This window comes from Petaurus breviceps, unplaced genomic scaffold, assembly GCF_028583685.1.
Source record: "Petaurus breviceps papuanus isolate PSGF00001 unplaced genomic scaffold, PetGlider_PUasm1.0 173, whole genome shotgun sequence".
NCBI lineage: Eukaryota > Metazoa > Chordata > Mammalia > Diprotodontia > Petauridae > Petaurus > Petaurus breviceps.
This window is the reverse complement of record NW_027185759.1, coordinates 31302857-31318778: the sequence shown is the minus strand read 5'-3', so window position 1 is coordinate 31318778 and position 15922 is coordinate 31302857. Positions and strand designations below refer to the sequence as shown.

The 15922-nt window shown below is 40.8% G+C and overlaps 1 protein-coding gene across 1 annotated transcript in view; it reads left to right on the top strand.

The window, feature by feature from the left end:
- Positions 1–15922, top strand: part of SLC7A14 (solute carrier family 7 member 14) — a 148502-nt gene that overhangs the window by 43285 nt on the left and 89295 nt on the right. The window contains exon 2 of the mRNA XM_069083576.1: positions 15277–15771. Coding sequence (XP_068939677.1) covers positions 15468–15771 — 304 coding nt within the window. The 5' untranslated portion in view covers positions 15277–15467. The remainder of the gene's footprint in view (positions 1–15276; positions 15772–15922) is intronic.

Sequence of the window (15922 nt, the reverse complement as noted above, 5' to 3'; positions counted from 1 at the left end):
GTCAACAAGAAGAGTTAATTCAATAGGAATTTCCCCAATGTGCCCTTCCTTCCCATCATGCACATCCCTTACAGTGGAACCCTAGCCCCATCCCACTCCCTCTCCCAGAAACATCCAGCCAGCAGCAGCCTCAAAATCAGCATACATGATATGTGGTATCTTAAACTCAATGCTCCATCCTGTTGAGGTTTGGCAAAAAGGAAAGGGGAGATGACCAGGGATTTCATTGGTTTAAGGAATTTCTGGTGTGGCTCCTCCCTCCACCAATGCTGCTTAGTAACTTCTCTGCTGACTCTTAGCAGAGTTAGGTCTTAGAAGAGTGGCCCCGGGGAACTGAAAGATTAAGCGACTTCGCCTGAGATCACTCTTGTCAGAGGCAGGACTTCCTGTCTTTGACCTCCTCCCCAGGATGCCTCTTTGTAGAAGTCATTCTCTGGTTACTCTATTAAATTATAGACCAAGATGGAAAGACGACTGAGATAAAAGCCAACAAGAAAAGATATGTTTTCATATCAGATTTGAAAAGTGAGAAAGAGCATTAGCTCAGGAGCAGAGTAGGGGGCTAGTGACAAGTCATTTCGGACAAGGCTGCTTCTCCGTGGTATGCAAGTACAAACAAGGGAGGGAGGAGGAGTTCTCTCTACCTGGCACGTAGTTGACTGACTCCATTCCTAGCCTTGTGCAGGAGAAGAGGATTGCTCTGTGAGCCTGTCGTTCTGTTTCTGTCCTTAATTGCCTCCTTTCCTATCTGGTCACTTTCAATGAAATTTGACAGGTGGGGCACAGAACTCAAAAGCAAATGAAGGGTCCATTGAATTCTACAAGGACAGGGGCTTTTTGACCCCCTTTATATTTGAAGATTTCAGAATCATAGGTTATAGAGTTGGAGACAACCTTGAAGAATTTTAATCACAGAGCCTGGCACATAATATTAGACACTAAATAAATGCTTTTTTGTTCATTCATTCAAATTTAACACACCACATTTTTATTAAGTCCTACACATGAAGGGATACAATGTGCTGAGGGTGCAACAATACAAATAAAACAATGCCTGCTGTCAAGGATCTTGAATTTGAATCCAAGGGTATTACATATACACAGGTAAGTACATGTAAGGTAAATTGAGGAGAGAGCAACCCAGAGATGTTTGTCCCCGAACCTTCAGTGTTCTTCTTCATTGTTAATGAGAAAAAAAGGTTAAGGCTAATGTGCAGTTATTAAATTACACTAAGAATTAAGGAAGAACTCCAAGATGACTCGTGATAGGAACTATCCATAAACATCATTCACAATAACATTAATAAATCACCTTACCAACATTATCTAATTTGATCAGCATAGTTACCCTGTGAAGTAATTATAGGTATTATGTCAGTACTTCAGGCATCTGCAATTTCATGAGTATAGGAATCACAGGTGTATACAGCACATGGGCGGCTTGTGCCCACCCACCCTGGGGGGAGTATTATCAATGGTCCTTGCTAGGGGTATGCTGGCAAATGTTTAAGAGCTGTCTCTGTTTTTAAAATGCACACACAATGAGTAAGAGCACCGGCTCCAGTGTCGGGATGACCTGGGGATCGAATCCAGGCTCAGACACTTAGCACCCACCCAGAAATAACTGGCCATGTAACCTTGAGCAAGTTACTTAACCCTGATTGCTTTAAAAAAAAATTTTTAATGCGCACACGACCCACTTTTAAGTCAAATCTGTCATATTAACACTTAGTTATAGAGTAAGTGGTCAGCAAATTACTGCCAGAGATCCAAATCCTCCTGTCTGCTTTTGTACAACCTGCAGCTAAGAGTATAAAAACAAAAGAGGGGGAAGATTTGACTGAAGGGACATAGTTCGTGGTCTAGACAACCAACAAAACGATCAGTCAAATCTTGATCTGTAGCATTTGCCTATTTTCCAGGTGTAAATACTCACACTGAAAATTTGACAGTCAACCCAAGAGTTCCAGTACATTCCTGGTCCTTGACCTGAGAGGGTAGGGAAGAACCAATGGAGATGTTTCCTCAAGGTCTATAAACACACTTGTACAGCTATGGTGAGGGCACCATCTTAGGTGTGAATCACAAGTAGTCGATAACTTAGTAAGGAAGGTAGAGAGTTGCCCAAGGTTCAGAGAGATTGAGTGACCTATTTATGGTCACAAAGCTAGGATGTGTCAGAGGCAAGATTCAAACCCAGTTTTTCCCAACTCCCAGGTTCACATTCTGCCCACTGTGCCACATCACCTCCCTGAAATGTCCTCTTGGGAAAGGATGTAAGTAGGGTAGCTACTTGAGCCCTTTTTCATGATCCCTGTCTCTACCCAGGTCTCAGTCATTCATTACTGTGTTGTGATAGAGATCCATTTTAATTTATGAAATAGGATTTCCACTTAACTAATTGGATGTAGAGACTTTCCATCACATGATGTGTAAGTTGAAAATTCATTTCAAACCAACATAATGAAACCTGGCCCTCCTCCGCAAGCAAAGACCAGTGACAGTAAAAGATGTTTGCCTCAGCTTTCCAGTTATCTAATGGAAATACAGGATGATAGCCAGAAAGAAATCCAGTGCTGGAGACACTCTTGAGCACTTTGGATTTAGAGAGTACCTTGAGGGCCATCAGCTCTCTAGAACTAGCATCCCTGAGTGGAGCCCAATGAAGCTGTCCTCAAAGAGAAATTTGGGGACTAGATATGAGCAATGCACAAAACTGGGCAAATCAAAACTCCCTATTTTTTACCAGCCTTTCAACTCCCCAACCTGTCAGAAGCATCAACTATTTTCCTTTGGCTGAAAGAAAGCAGTGGTACAAATGTGACATGACAAATAGACCTTCTCTTTATAGAATACACCTTGTTTTCAGAAGATTGGGATTTTTCCCCTCATGGCATCAAAAGATATTTGAGAATCCCAAATCAGATCAAATGAATAAATTAATAATGGATGAGCAAGCATTTATTAATCACCTACTGTGTATATGCCAAGCACTGTGTTAAGCTCTAGTTACAAGGTTACTAGCAGTTGTATTGTAGAGGGTATTCATGGTGAGGTACAGGTTGGAAGACACTGCCTCCAAGACCCTGACATAGGAGGGATATGGCAATGACCCATCTCCCCAAAGTCTTCTATTGTGTCACTGTAGAATGGATGTGACCTTCTAGATTCTCAAAGGCCACACTACAAGCCAGGAAGCTCTGGTCCTACTAATTCAATTTAAAAAGAATTTACTAAGCACCTATCATGTATCAGACACTATTCTAAGTGCTGGGGATAGATGTAGGAAAAAGGACTGGCCCTTGTAGTTTCATTATTATAGGGAACTCCCAGATGAGAAGACTTCTCCTAACAATTCAGGTCAGCACCTCTCTGCTAGAAACATAAAATCAGAAAGGAAATATTCCCTGTCCGTGAAGAATGTACATTCTTCTGGGAAGAAGCAACACATTTGTAACTTATCATTACATATTTGAAGAATCTTGTGTAGTTTTGTATAGATATGTGCCTTGTTGGAAGACAAGCTTTAAGACAGTGTTTTGCTCCACCAAGTCAAAAGATTTTATAGTCAAGAAACAAAAAAACACAGTGGTATTTTGTAATCTTCACATCTCTCAGTCAACTGCATGATGGTATCAACTCTGAAATATCCCTTGTGAGAGCCGGCTTGATCCCCACACATACCCTCATCAAAGATGCCCTCAATGGATATGAAGGCTGTTTTGTGAATTTTTTTTCTGTAGATGAGAAGGTAACCATGTAGTTTGTAAGTCAGACTCATTAAGTATTTATTATGTGTCAGGCACCATGCTAAGGACTGGGGATGCAAAAAGAAGCAAAAATCTCTGCCCTCGAGGAGCTCACAGTCTAATGTGAGAGACAACAAGCAAACAAATATGTACAAGCAAGTTATAGAAGAGATAAATCAGAACTAATTTTGAGAAGGAAGGCAGTAGAAATAAAGAATTTGGGAAAGGCTTGCTGTAGAAGGTGGGATGCTGGTTGAAACTTGAAAGGAATCAAGGAAGCCAATAGGCAGATAATAGTTGTTCATGTTTTCTCAGTCATGGTTTTCCCCCTAAATTCATTTTTTCCCTGGACCTTTGGTATCTTCCTCTCCTTTTATGCCTTGTGAATAAATCCCTCAATGACAGCACAACTGCATCACCTCTTCCATGTACACTTGTGCCGGATGCTTTTCCCATCCTTATTCTCTTTAGTGCCACATCTACCTCCTCCATAAGCAGATCTGCAACTGTGATGTGAAGTCCAAGAGTGGTGATTCTACTGTCTTTGAAGGGCAAGTGAGCTGGGTACAAAGTCTTCGCAGATGTTGTCCCTCTTCCTTCCGTTGGTCATCTTCCTTGTTTTATCCATGAATGTCCTCAGGATTGATTTACTCACTGAGCTGAGTCTCTCACCAAGCTTTCTTTAAATTCACTTTGCCCTCCCTTTTATGAGCCAATAGTACCGATGACCTTCCACCATGCTTTGAAAAATTGTACAAATTAATTTATAGTCTTACCCTATAGTGTACCCTTGGCTTCCATGTCACTCCACTTGGCAAGCAAGGTCAGTGTTTGCTGACTAAAGTGCTTTCTAGGTTTTTAGATTTTTTTTTTACTTCCCCATGATAGCAATTAGTTAAACTCCTATACGAAATTACTGTAATCAGTGTTTATAGCCTTTCCCTATCCAGCTTCCATTTTTCATTGTCAATAACTTGGCTTAATGGGTTACATTACGTTATTCTAATTTCATTCCATGTGTTTTTCTCTTTTTTACTCTTCCTTCTGTGTATCAATTTCAAGCTTCGCTGTCCACGTCAGTGGTCTGACTATACACAGTCAGCTGAGTGACTCCCACAACAGGAACGAGTCATTTCCTGTCTGCTAAAATGAAATCAATTTCATTTTTTGTGGCGTTGCTCAACACTCGCCATTTCTGGTGCCTCAAAGTTTTTTCTTAAAGAAATTATTCATGCTATCTGGGCATGTGATTTCTGTGTCGTCAACAAGGCTTTCATTCTTGATTCTTGACTCCCATTTTCAAGGATATTTGTCACTCTCCTCATCTATTTCCGCTTAAGCACTGAAGTCCCCAAGTATCAAAGTAAATAGAGACTTAATCTGGAAGGTCTTATCTAAATTTTTGTATAATTTCTCTGCCTCTTCATGCTTTGCAACAGATGTTAATACTCAAAATGGAATAATCTTCTCAAGTTCTATGAGCACCACAACAGGAATGGACAAAACAGTTGATGAAATGGTGGTTTTTTCTTGCCATTGATAAAAACTCACTCCATTAACCAATCAAGAAGAATTTATTAAGCACTTACTGTGTGCCAAGCACTGTATTAGGCACTGGGGATGTAAATTCAGAGAGGAAAACAATTTCTACCCTCAAAGAGCTTCCTCTCTAAGTGGAGGTGACTAGATAGCTAGTGCAGTGGATAAGTTCAGATTCAGCCTCAGTCATTTGTGAGCTTGTGACCCTGGACAAGTCACTTAAGCTATGTTTTCTTGTCTCTAAAATGAGAATAATAATAATAGCTCCTACTTCCAAGGACTGTTGTGAGGAGCAAATGAAATCATATTTGCAAACTGCTCTGCAAACCTTAAAGCATTTTAGAAATGCAAGTTAGTATGATTATTGTTATTGTCTAGTCCTAGACCTACCACTACTTGTATAACCATGCAAGTCACTTGAGGCCTCAGTTTCCTTATCTATAAAATTAGGATATTGGACTAAAGTAGAAGTTCTTAATCTGGCCTCCATGGCCTCCCCCCCCCCAAAGGGGCCTGTGAATAGATTTCAGAAGATACATGAAGTGGAATGGGAAAAAAAAATTGCATCTTTATTTCAGCATAATGTGGTATAATCTCTGTATTTTATTTTATGCATTGAAGAATATCACTCTGAGAAGGTGCTCCAAAGCTTCACCAGATGGCCAAAGGGGAGCATGATACAAAATAGGTGAAGAACCCAGGACCAGAGAGACTCTCAGACCCATCCAACTCTGACATTCTATTCATCTCTTTCCATTTAACAGCTATCTCTGTAGCAGTCTACTATGCTTCAAGCAATCAGATTCATTTAGGGTCAAAGGATGCTAGCATCTGAGGCATCTACAATAAAGTTCATCTTGACCAACCCCTTCATTTTACAGAAGAGAAAACTAAAGCCAAGAGAAATTCAGTGATTTGTCCAAACTTGAACACATAGCAATTGGCAAAGTTGGAACTGGCCCAGTTCTATTGATGACTTCCAAACCAATCATTAAATATTTATTAACACTTACTGTGTGCCAAGCACTATACTAAGCATGGAGGCTATAAAGAAAGGGGGAAAAGCAGTCCCTGCTCTCAAGGAACTAAGTCTAAGAGAAAAGACAACAAGTGAAAAACAATTACAAACAAGATGTATATGGCACAATTTGGAAGTAATCAGCAGAGGGAAAACAATACCATTAAGGGATATTGGGAAAGGCTTCAAGAAGATGATAGGATTTTAGTTAGGACCTGATGGAAGCCAGGAAAGCTGAGAGACAGAGAGAGACAATTATATGTATGAGTGACAGCCAGTAAAATTGGTCAGGGTCAGGAGACACAGTGCTAAGAGACAGACCAAGAACCCAAGTGAAGATCTTATAGCTCCAAGGCCAATGTCGGAGAATGTATAAGGGGAAAGAATATGAGATGATGCAAGAAAGGTAGATGAGAGATAGGTCATGGAGGACCTTAAATACCAAGCTGAGAATTTGGCATTTAATTGTAGAGGCCCTAGGGAGACACTGAAGAATTTTGAGCAGGCATGTGACACAGTCAGATTTCTGCTTTAAGGCTATCAGTTTGGCAACTGTGTAAGAATGATTCTGATATCTGCTGATTCTAAGAATACAGCTTGGCAGGTGGCAACAGACTTTGGCAGTTTTTTCTCGCCATTCATCTGAGGGATCTTTCAGAAAGCAGAACCTCACAGAGCAAACAGCCCAGAGAGTATCCATCTCTACTGGACCCCAACATAAAGACCATGGCCTGAGTTTCCATTATTCATAATTCTTCTCCATAAGCCAAGTAGCTGGAAATCACATCTATTGAGTGTCTTCATTGGAGAACCTGTTGGGGGACTTCATAGGGAGCATTCTCAAACACCTTCCCAAAGACTGAAGAATAGTCAGGGCCTATTACAGTGCCTTGTCCATAGTAAGCACTTACTGTTGAGTTAAAATTGAATCAGACATAAAAGAGCCCTTCGCTTAGGGAATATCAAGTCTAATCCTTCACTCAATTGAATGATTAGTCCAGTTGAATTGATCCAATAAGAAAAGTAAATAAGGAAGTGACTCTGAAAGACAGAAGCCCTCTCCTAGATAGAGTTATGCTAACTGTGTAGTAGTAAATAGGTCTTGTTTTCCTAAAAAAGCAAACAAACCTGAATGGACTTCTCATCCCATTCCACCAGCCTACTGCCATGCCATGAATTTCAGATTCACTTGATGCATTAGGAGAAATCAATATTTTTACTTATCTTGAAGCAAATTACCAAAAGCAAAGAAACTGGGGCTTGTTCAGAATTAACCAAATTCATCTAAACGGTGAAAATTTAATTTGGGAGAGCCGCAATGGGTCCAAATACTGGGAAGCTTCCACATCTCATTTGTGCAGGCTCCCATCCATGTTAACAAAGGTCAATTTAGAAGCCAAGTCAAGTAACTTGACTTTTATGGATGCCCTGTTACTCTGGTGGCTTATGACAAAGTTGACCTTTACAGATATCCCAAATATGGGACTTAATACAATAGTACATGTTACTTACAATGCTATACACACAGTAAGTATTCCATTTTCACAGAATGATAACAAGAGCTGATGTTTACATCATGTTTAAATGTTTGCAAAGAATACATGTCTTATTTCATTGATTTTCCCATCAACCTGTGAGAGAGGTACCATAAGCACTGTTCTCCATGAGAAAATTGGTAGTCAGAGAGATTAAGGGACTGTCACACAATTAGTGAATACATACAGACTGAAGAGAGGCAAATATTGTCCTGATTTTCAAAAAAGAAATACAAAGTATAAGCCAAAGAGCTTGACATGACTTGTGGTAACATTCTAGAATAGTTCATTATGGAGATGGTTGGTAAAGAACCAGAAAGGATAGCAGTGATTATAAAAAGGCAGCCTGGCTTTATCAAAAACAGGTTAGATTACTAGACTAACCTTGTTTCCTCTTTTAATAGGGTTACTAAAATGACTACTGAGGGTGATGCAATTATAGATTTAATCAAGGATCCCCAGACACTTCCCCAAAGGGTTAAAGAATAGATTTCAGGATGGCCATGAATCTGGGTGGAAAAAAAAAATTAAACATTTAATTTCACTGACTTCTAATTAAAATTTAGCATTACTTTTAGCTATTTAGAAACATTATTATAAGAAGGGATCCATGAGATTTTCCAGGAAGCCAAAGGGGTCCATGAGAAGAAAAAAAGAGTAAAACCCTCTGCTAGGTAAACAATATGTTGTTTATCTAGATTTTAGAAAGATTTTTGCTGGATTCATATTAGGGGAAGGGAACAAGCATTTATTCAGTACCTACTATGTGCAATGAACTGTGCTAAGTGCTTTGCAAAGATTGTTTCATTTGATCCTCACAACAACCCTGGGAGGTAGGTACTATTGTTATCCATCATTTTACAGTTAAGGAAACTGAGGCAAACAGAGGTTAAGTGACTTGGCCAGAGTCACACAGCCAGTAAGTGTCTGAGGTTGGATTTGAAGTCAGGTCACCCTGTACTTTTAATAAAATATCTCACAATATTATGGAGAAGAAAAGAGATGTGGACTGAATGATAACACAATTATATGGAGTCAGAGCTGGTTGCATGACTCAACTCAAAGAGTAGTCGCTAATAGTTCCACACTCCCATTGATTCATTTCATCTGAGTGGGTTCAAATGGATAGACAGTCGATATGTACTCCCTGCTATATTTAACTGAGTTCATCTCTTTCCATCCTGGGAAATTTTCCTACAAGGAGGGAACTGGTGTGCTTCCTGTCTCTTTCAATCCTGGGGGGTGTTAGCAAATGACATGGACAGAATGAAGCTATAAGGCACTGCCAACACTCTCCGGCCCCATTCCAGACAACTTTCTGGGTTTCCCAGTGGCATTTCTGATTATCAAGAGAATAAGACTTGAGTAAGAGCTACCAGATCACTAATAAGTATGATTCATTTCCTAATGTCCTCTGTGATAAGGCTTGACGGATGCCACATCTGGACAAATATGCCAGCAATGAATCTAGGAACAATGGCATGTCCAAAATCCCTAACCCATTGGGTGGATCTGTCCAACATGCCAGGGAAGGAGCAGTTACTGCCTCTGGCTGACTCCACAATCATGCAGGTGCTATTTCAATGCCTTCATTACAGCAGGGTGATTTTAGGAATTACACATGATATGGGGTAGTCTAGACAGCCAGAAAACTTTTTTTTTAACCAATTCACAAAAGCTGGCATTGATCCTTCCTGTGCCTGCCAAGTCAGGTTTTCCCTCCCTCATAGCTATGTATATAGCCTTTTCTAATTTCTTATGTTGACAATGGCTTTTTTTTTTCCCCATAAACACATTTAGGCTGAGTTATAGAGGACAAATTCTGGAAAGTGAATTGGGGAACTGAGTTCCATCTCTGCCACTCATACCAGCTATGGGATACTGAACAAATCACTCTACCTCTTCAGCCATCAGTTTGGTCAACTATAAGCCTGCATAATCTCTAAAATTCCCCCCAAGCTCTAAGCATGGTGGCATATTTATTTAATAATATTTAACATTTAACAGAGCACTTAATTTATGTGACACTGGGTGTCACTATGGAGCACAAAGGGCTGAGCTAGCCTCATTTTCCCTCCCTTCTGGCAATGGGAATAGAGCTTAGCCTGGAGGAACTCCACTCTCACTCTCAAGGGCACCATGTTCCAGTGATTGAATCTTCTAGGGAAAATGTAAGTGAGCATCAAGTTCAACATTTAGGGTTTACTTAGAAGAGTTGTAGCATCATTCAGACAACTAAATGTTGACTTCCTAGGTCCCAAAGAGGTTCTTTAACTTCCCAAGCTAGAGTGCCAGGGTCCTGGCACAGAGAAGTGGGGATATGCACAACCCTTAAAGGCTCTTCCCCCAGACACATTCTTATCTCAAGTAACAACAAGCAGACAAAGGGAATAGTTATTGTTGAGTTATTTTCTGTGATGAATGACTTCACAACTGCATTTGGGGTTTTCTTGGCAAAAATATTGGAGTAGTCATTTTACAAATGAGGAAACTGAGGCAGGAAGATTTAAGTGACTTGCTCAGGGTCTAGTAAGTCATTTGTATTAGGTCACAAAGATGAGTCTTCCTGACTCCAGGCCTGGCACTCTATGCACTACACCATCTAGTTGCTCAAAGGGAATGGACTAATTGTATAAAAAGGAATCAGGTTTTCACAATACCACTAACAGTGGTGGATAGCACAGGACACAGATGGGGTCTTTTTTGTCCAAATAGACCAAGAGGGAGGAAAGGGAAGAAGGAAACTGCCGTGTGCCATGGGGATATGAGTTCTCCTACTTACCAACTAACAACCAGGGGATCTGGGAAGGGCTTTTGAAGGAGATGGCACTTCAACTGAGCCACAATTTTCTTCCAGGGAATGAAAACTGAATGTTGAGGATATAGAGTAAGACAAGCATACCTGAGGCATTCCAGTAGAGGCAGAGTTTAAGTAGGGACTGCTTCACTTCTGTCTGTCTCCCTAGTGCCTAGCACAGTGCCTCCACCCAGTAGGAAGCTTAATAAGCATTTGCTAAACAGAATAGCACTAGGCCATTCTGCAAGCTACTCCATTAACATTGCAGCCTAAGGAAGACAAAGGGATAAATTAAGAGAAGAATGTATGCTGGGGAACAGATGGGCAGAAGCTGGCAACCCTAGGAGAGTTTTGGTTTTTTTAAGAAAGAAGGGGCACCATGATCCACACTGAGAAAAAAAATCCAAGTTCCTGCCTTCCCCACCTCCAATCTGCCTTCCTGAATATTTATCCCAATTCTAATTTCTCCAACTCACTGGAGCAAAAAAAAAATCACTGACTTGAGATGTAAATAAGCATAAGGTGTAATTGCTTTACAAGAAAAAAAAGGAAAGCAACTCCAACAGGCATGAGCTCCATTTGCCAAAATAGTCACCCAATCTAAGGGGAATTCCCTTTAGAATCACAGGACAAAGGGGGTCCCAAAGAACCCTGTGGAAAACCAGGCTGGAGAGAACTTGTCAGCAACTGGAAAACTACTCAATAACTTAAGTAATTGGTCCTAATTGGTCTTAACTGGTCTCAGAGCCAATGAGGCTAGAATTTGGTATGCATGGGACTAATGTTAAATCAGCCTGGAAAGAGAGATGCAGCAAGACTGTGAAAGGCTTTAATGACAAAGGAAATTGTCTTTGATCGTAGAGGCAATGGGACCATGAGATTTCCTTGAGCAGGGAAACCATATGGTCACACCTGACCTTTAAAGGCAACAATTTGGTTCCAAATCCTGAGTTCTTCCTTTAGACCATCTCTCACTAACATACTTTTAGCTAATTATGCTCACTGATACTCCTTTACTGACCTCTGAAATCTTCCATCTGCTTAATGACCTGATCCCTTAAAGAAGACCAGTGGCTAACATTGAATTGTTTTCATCTCATCATCTTCGCCAATCTGATGAATTGCTTTAATTTGTACCTTAATAATTTTAATTTGCATTAGTGACTTGGAGCATTTTTACTAGGGATCTTTCATGTCTGCTTTTTAAAATCACCCAGTTACATACTTTAACCCTTTATCTATTAGAGAATGCCTCTTGTTATTATATATTTCTACCAATTCCCTATGTATCTTGGATATCAGATCTTTATCAGACAGTTACATTGCAAAGACATTCCTCCAATTTACTGCTTCTCTTCACATTCTAAATGCATTTATTTCATCCATGGAAAAGTTTTTCAGTTTCATGTAAGTAAAATCAAGTAAGCAGATTGGCAAATAGAGTCAGTACCAATAGGGGTTTCCTTCCCTGTTTTGTACATTTTTGTCTACTTTATCTTCAACCATCTCCTCTCTCTGTTTCCTATTTAGTTGAGAATTCTCTGCCAGACATAGTTGTTCAAGTTAACCACCTTTTATTCTTCTCTAATTTTTTTTAAATTATGTGACTTTTACATTTAAGAAATGTATCCATTTGGAGTTTATTATAAGTAATATAAAATGCTGGTCTATATCTTGTTTCTGCTGAACTTCTTTCCAGTTTTCAGTGACTATGAAGTCCTTATCCCAATAGTACACAAATTTGATTTTCAGCAAATTTTCATTTTAATTTTTGTCCTAATTATTAATACTGAAAATGTTTTTTAAAATAATATTAATGCTCCCAAGGTCAGTGACTGACTGCTCGTAAATCAGCATGGCTATATGTATTCCATGTAGTCTGTGAATACCTGTGAGAAATATCTTGTTGGTAGACAGTCATAAAGATAGACTACCTGCCAAATGATGCTTCCTCCCCAACCCCGCTATACCCCCTCTCCAGTGTTATAACAAATGCACAGAAAAAAAACCTTTTGCTAACTTGTATTCTAAATTTTAATGAAGTAGATTTTCTAGCCACAACAATCCTCAAAATAAGTCTGTGGGGTAGGTATTATTATCCCTGTCTTATAGATATAGAAACTGAGGCTCTGATTTGCCCTTTGGTACACAGCTAATAAAAACCCAAAGTGAGATGTGATCTCAAGCCTCTCCCAGTGCTAGGTAGGGGATCTCTTTTTACTCTGCCACCTCATTTCTCTAACCAGGATATAAGCCTGAAAGTTAAGGTTTTCTCCCAGATATTTGTGGTGCCTTTGAGTTATTGTTCAGACAAGAAATACACCATGAAGGCCCAGGCTCTAAAATTCCAATTTATCTGAGATGTGAAACCAAGTAAACTGACACTACCTCTCTGTGAACCAAACTGCCACATTTCCCCTGACTCTGTTAATGAATTAATGTTTCCAAATACTCTGAAAATTGATAATCACTGTACCAAGTGCTAAGTAGTTTGAATTAATAGTGTTAATAAAGTTCATGGCAGAACCACTCCCAAAGGAACTTACTGAAAGAGAGGTAGCCTAACTTAATGAATAGAGAGAGGAGCCCTCGGAATCAGAAAGACCTGGATTCAAGTCCTGACACTGACCCAAATTAGCTGTGTGACACTGGATAAGTCACTTAACTAGTTAGTGCTCCTAGGCACCACCCTAAGATCATAAGACATAGAACTGATGCCCATCTGAATTGGCTGAGGAAATTCCTGACTCCCAGGAACCTTGTACATGTTTGAAATCACAAGTCTGGTTTAAAATATATATTGCAAAGGAAAAAGCCTTGATCATATCAGTTATATACCTAGAATCGATGCTTGATTCTAATCTGGATGCTTTTCCACTAAGCTAGTACATTTATACTGCTCCCATGTTCCAAGAAACTAATCATGGTATTTATTTCAGTTCAGTTGAGTAAGAATTTATTTCTTGTTTGTTATATAAAATACACCATGCCAGAGTCTACAGATAAAAAGATGAAAATGAAGCAGTCCCTTCCTTCAGGGAGGTTACATTCTACCTATCCTTCTCTCAGCTGTCGACCTTCTCAAAGCACAGAGCTGACCATGTTGACTTCCCCCTCCTACCCCACTTCTAGCGGGGATCAGATATAGCATCAGATGTACAATCCTGTTTGGCATTCAGAGCCCTTCACAACCTGACTCTCCCTCCTCCTTTCCAGTTCTCTTATCCCTTACTCCCCTGCCCCCATCTAGTGACAATGACCTCCTTACTATTCCTAGAACAAGACATCCTACCTCCCAACACTCCAGCTGTTCTGGGATTCTCTCCATCCTCATCCCACCCCCTGTCTTCTATGGCTTCCTCCAAGTCCCAGCTAAAATTCCTCTTCCTCTGAGAAGCCTTCCCTTTTAATGCTGGTCCCTTTCCTGTGTTGATAGTCTCCAATGGATATGTACAACAGGATAATTTCAGGATGTAAAGGGCGCTTGGGACCTAAAAGAGACCTTGTGTTTCTTTTCATTCAATTCTTTCTTTCCCAAGTTGAGGAAACTAAGGCCCAGAGATGTAAGTGACTTGCCCAAGGTCATAAAGCTAAGAAGTAGAAAAGTCATGAGTTGGTGTCCTTTCGTCTCATTAGCCCTTAGAATGTCATGGGCATTTCAGACAACTCGCATTTCTGGGGGATAAGTAGAGTAAGCATTGTTATACCCATTTTACAGATGGGAGAACTGATGATGAAAAGACAAGCAATTTGACCATAATAAGTTAGTGACTGTGTCAGAACTGTCACTGACCTTCCAGGCAAGGAACACAAAATACCCCCATCAAATCACAGACAAACAATGGAAGGGGTTGGGGAAGACTATTGGAAGTGAGGACCCCTGGGAAGAGAGACCTTGGGATCCCACCCATGGAAGAGAAATAGAAACTCCAGGGTGCTGACCCCTGTAGGCAGAGATCCTGAGACCCAGTGAGGCCATGGCTAGAGAGGCTGATCCCCGGGAATGATGCCAGCTGATAGCAGGGAGTGATAAATAAGGGAATAAGGCAGGGAAAGCCTGAACTGGAGGGGGAGACATACCATCTCCTAACTCCCTGTTTTAGCCAATTATCATTTATGCGTGTGCCCATTTGCCTTATTTGATTAGGTATACTTGTTACAAGGGAAGGCTTCCCCTGAAGGGACAGAGGAAGACAAGTTAGAGGTAGTGAGAAACAGGAAAAAAAGAATACAAATAAAACATTTTCTTAATTTGCAAAAGCAACTAAAAGATGCAGGGGACACAAATAGAGCAATTTTGCTAAATACCTTGCTAAATGAGCACATGCACAGACATACATATATATTTATTTTTTAATCAGTCTGTAACATTAACTAGTTAATCTTGACAACTACCTGCTAAGCTCATTTGCTTCTATATAGCTAAAAAAAATTTAAGTATCACCAGGGCCTTCTGAATTTCAGCGCCCAAGAGCCAAGATCCAATAGACCCTAGTTATGGTTCTAGGATGAGCTGATATGGAGCCACAGTCCTCTGACCCCATTTTTCCTTTTACTATACCTTTGTTCTTCAGACCCAAGGTGTTGCTTCCACGTGATCTCACTCATCCTTTTCTTCTGTTCTTTTTTTTTTCCTAGACTTTCCCACAGGACTCTAAGCTTCAGGGAAAAGAGGAAGTCTTGGCTAAAGCATGTGGCTGTGGGGCCCCCTGGATCTTTTCTGAAAAGAGAGTCTCTCCTCCCTTGAAGTTGATGTGCTCCTGAGCCATTGACTAAGGCCTCCACTCTCTCCACCCAGCTGGCATCTGTCCCCATCCCTCTCTGTCACAATGAGTGGCTTGTTTGCTTCTCTGGACCCCCGGCGGGTACAGTGGGGGGCCGCTTGGTACGCCATGCACTCCAGGATCCTTCGCACTAAGCCCGTGGAGTCGATGCTGGAAGGCACTGGAGGCACCACATCTCACGGGACCAAGCTGGCCCAGGTGCTCACCACCATGGACCTCATCTCCCTTGGGGTTGGTAGCTGTGTGGGCACTGGCATGTATGTGGTATCTGGGCTGGTGGCAAAAGAAATGGCAGGACCTGGTGTGATCGTGTCCTTTATCATTGCAGCTGTGGCTTCCATCTTATCAGGTGAGCATCTCAGCCTTGGGGTCAATGTTGGGCAGGAGGCAGAGTTGGGAGGTTGGGGCAAGGGGACTCCCGAGGAAAATCTGCCTTCCTCATAGAATCACTTTGGTACATCAGCTCCAGTTGCCCTCCCAGAGCTGAGGATGTTGAGATA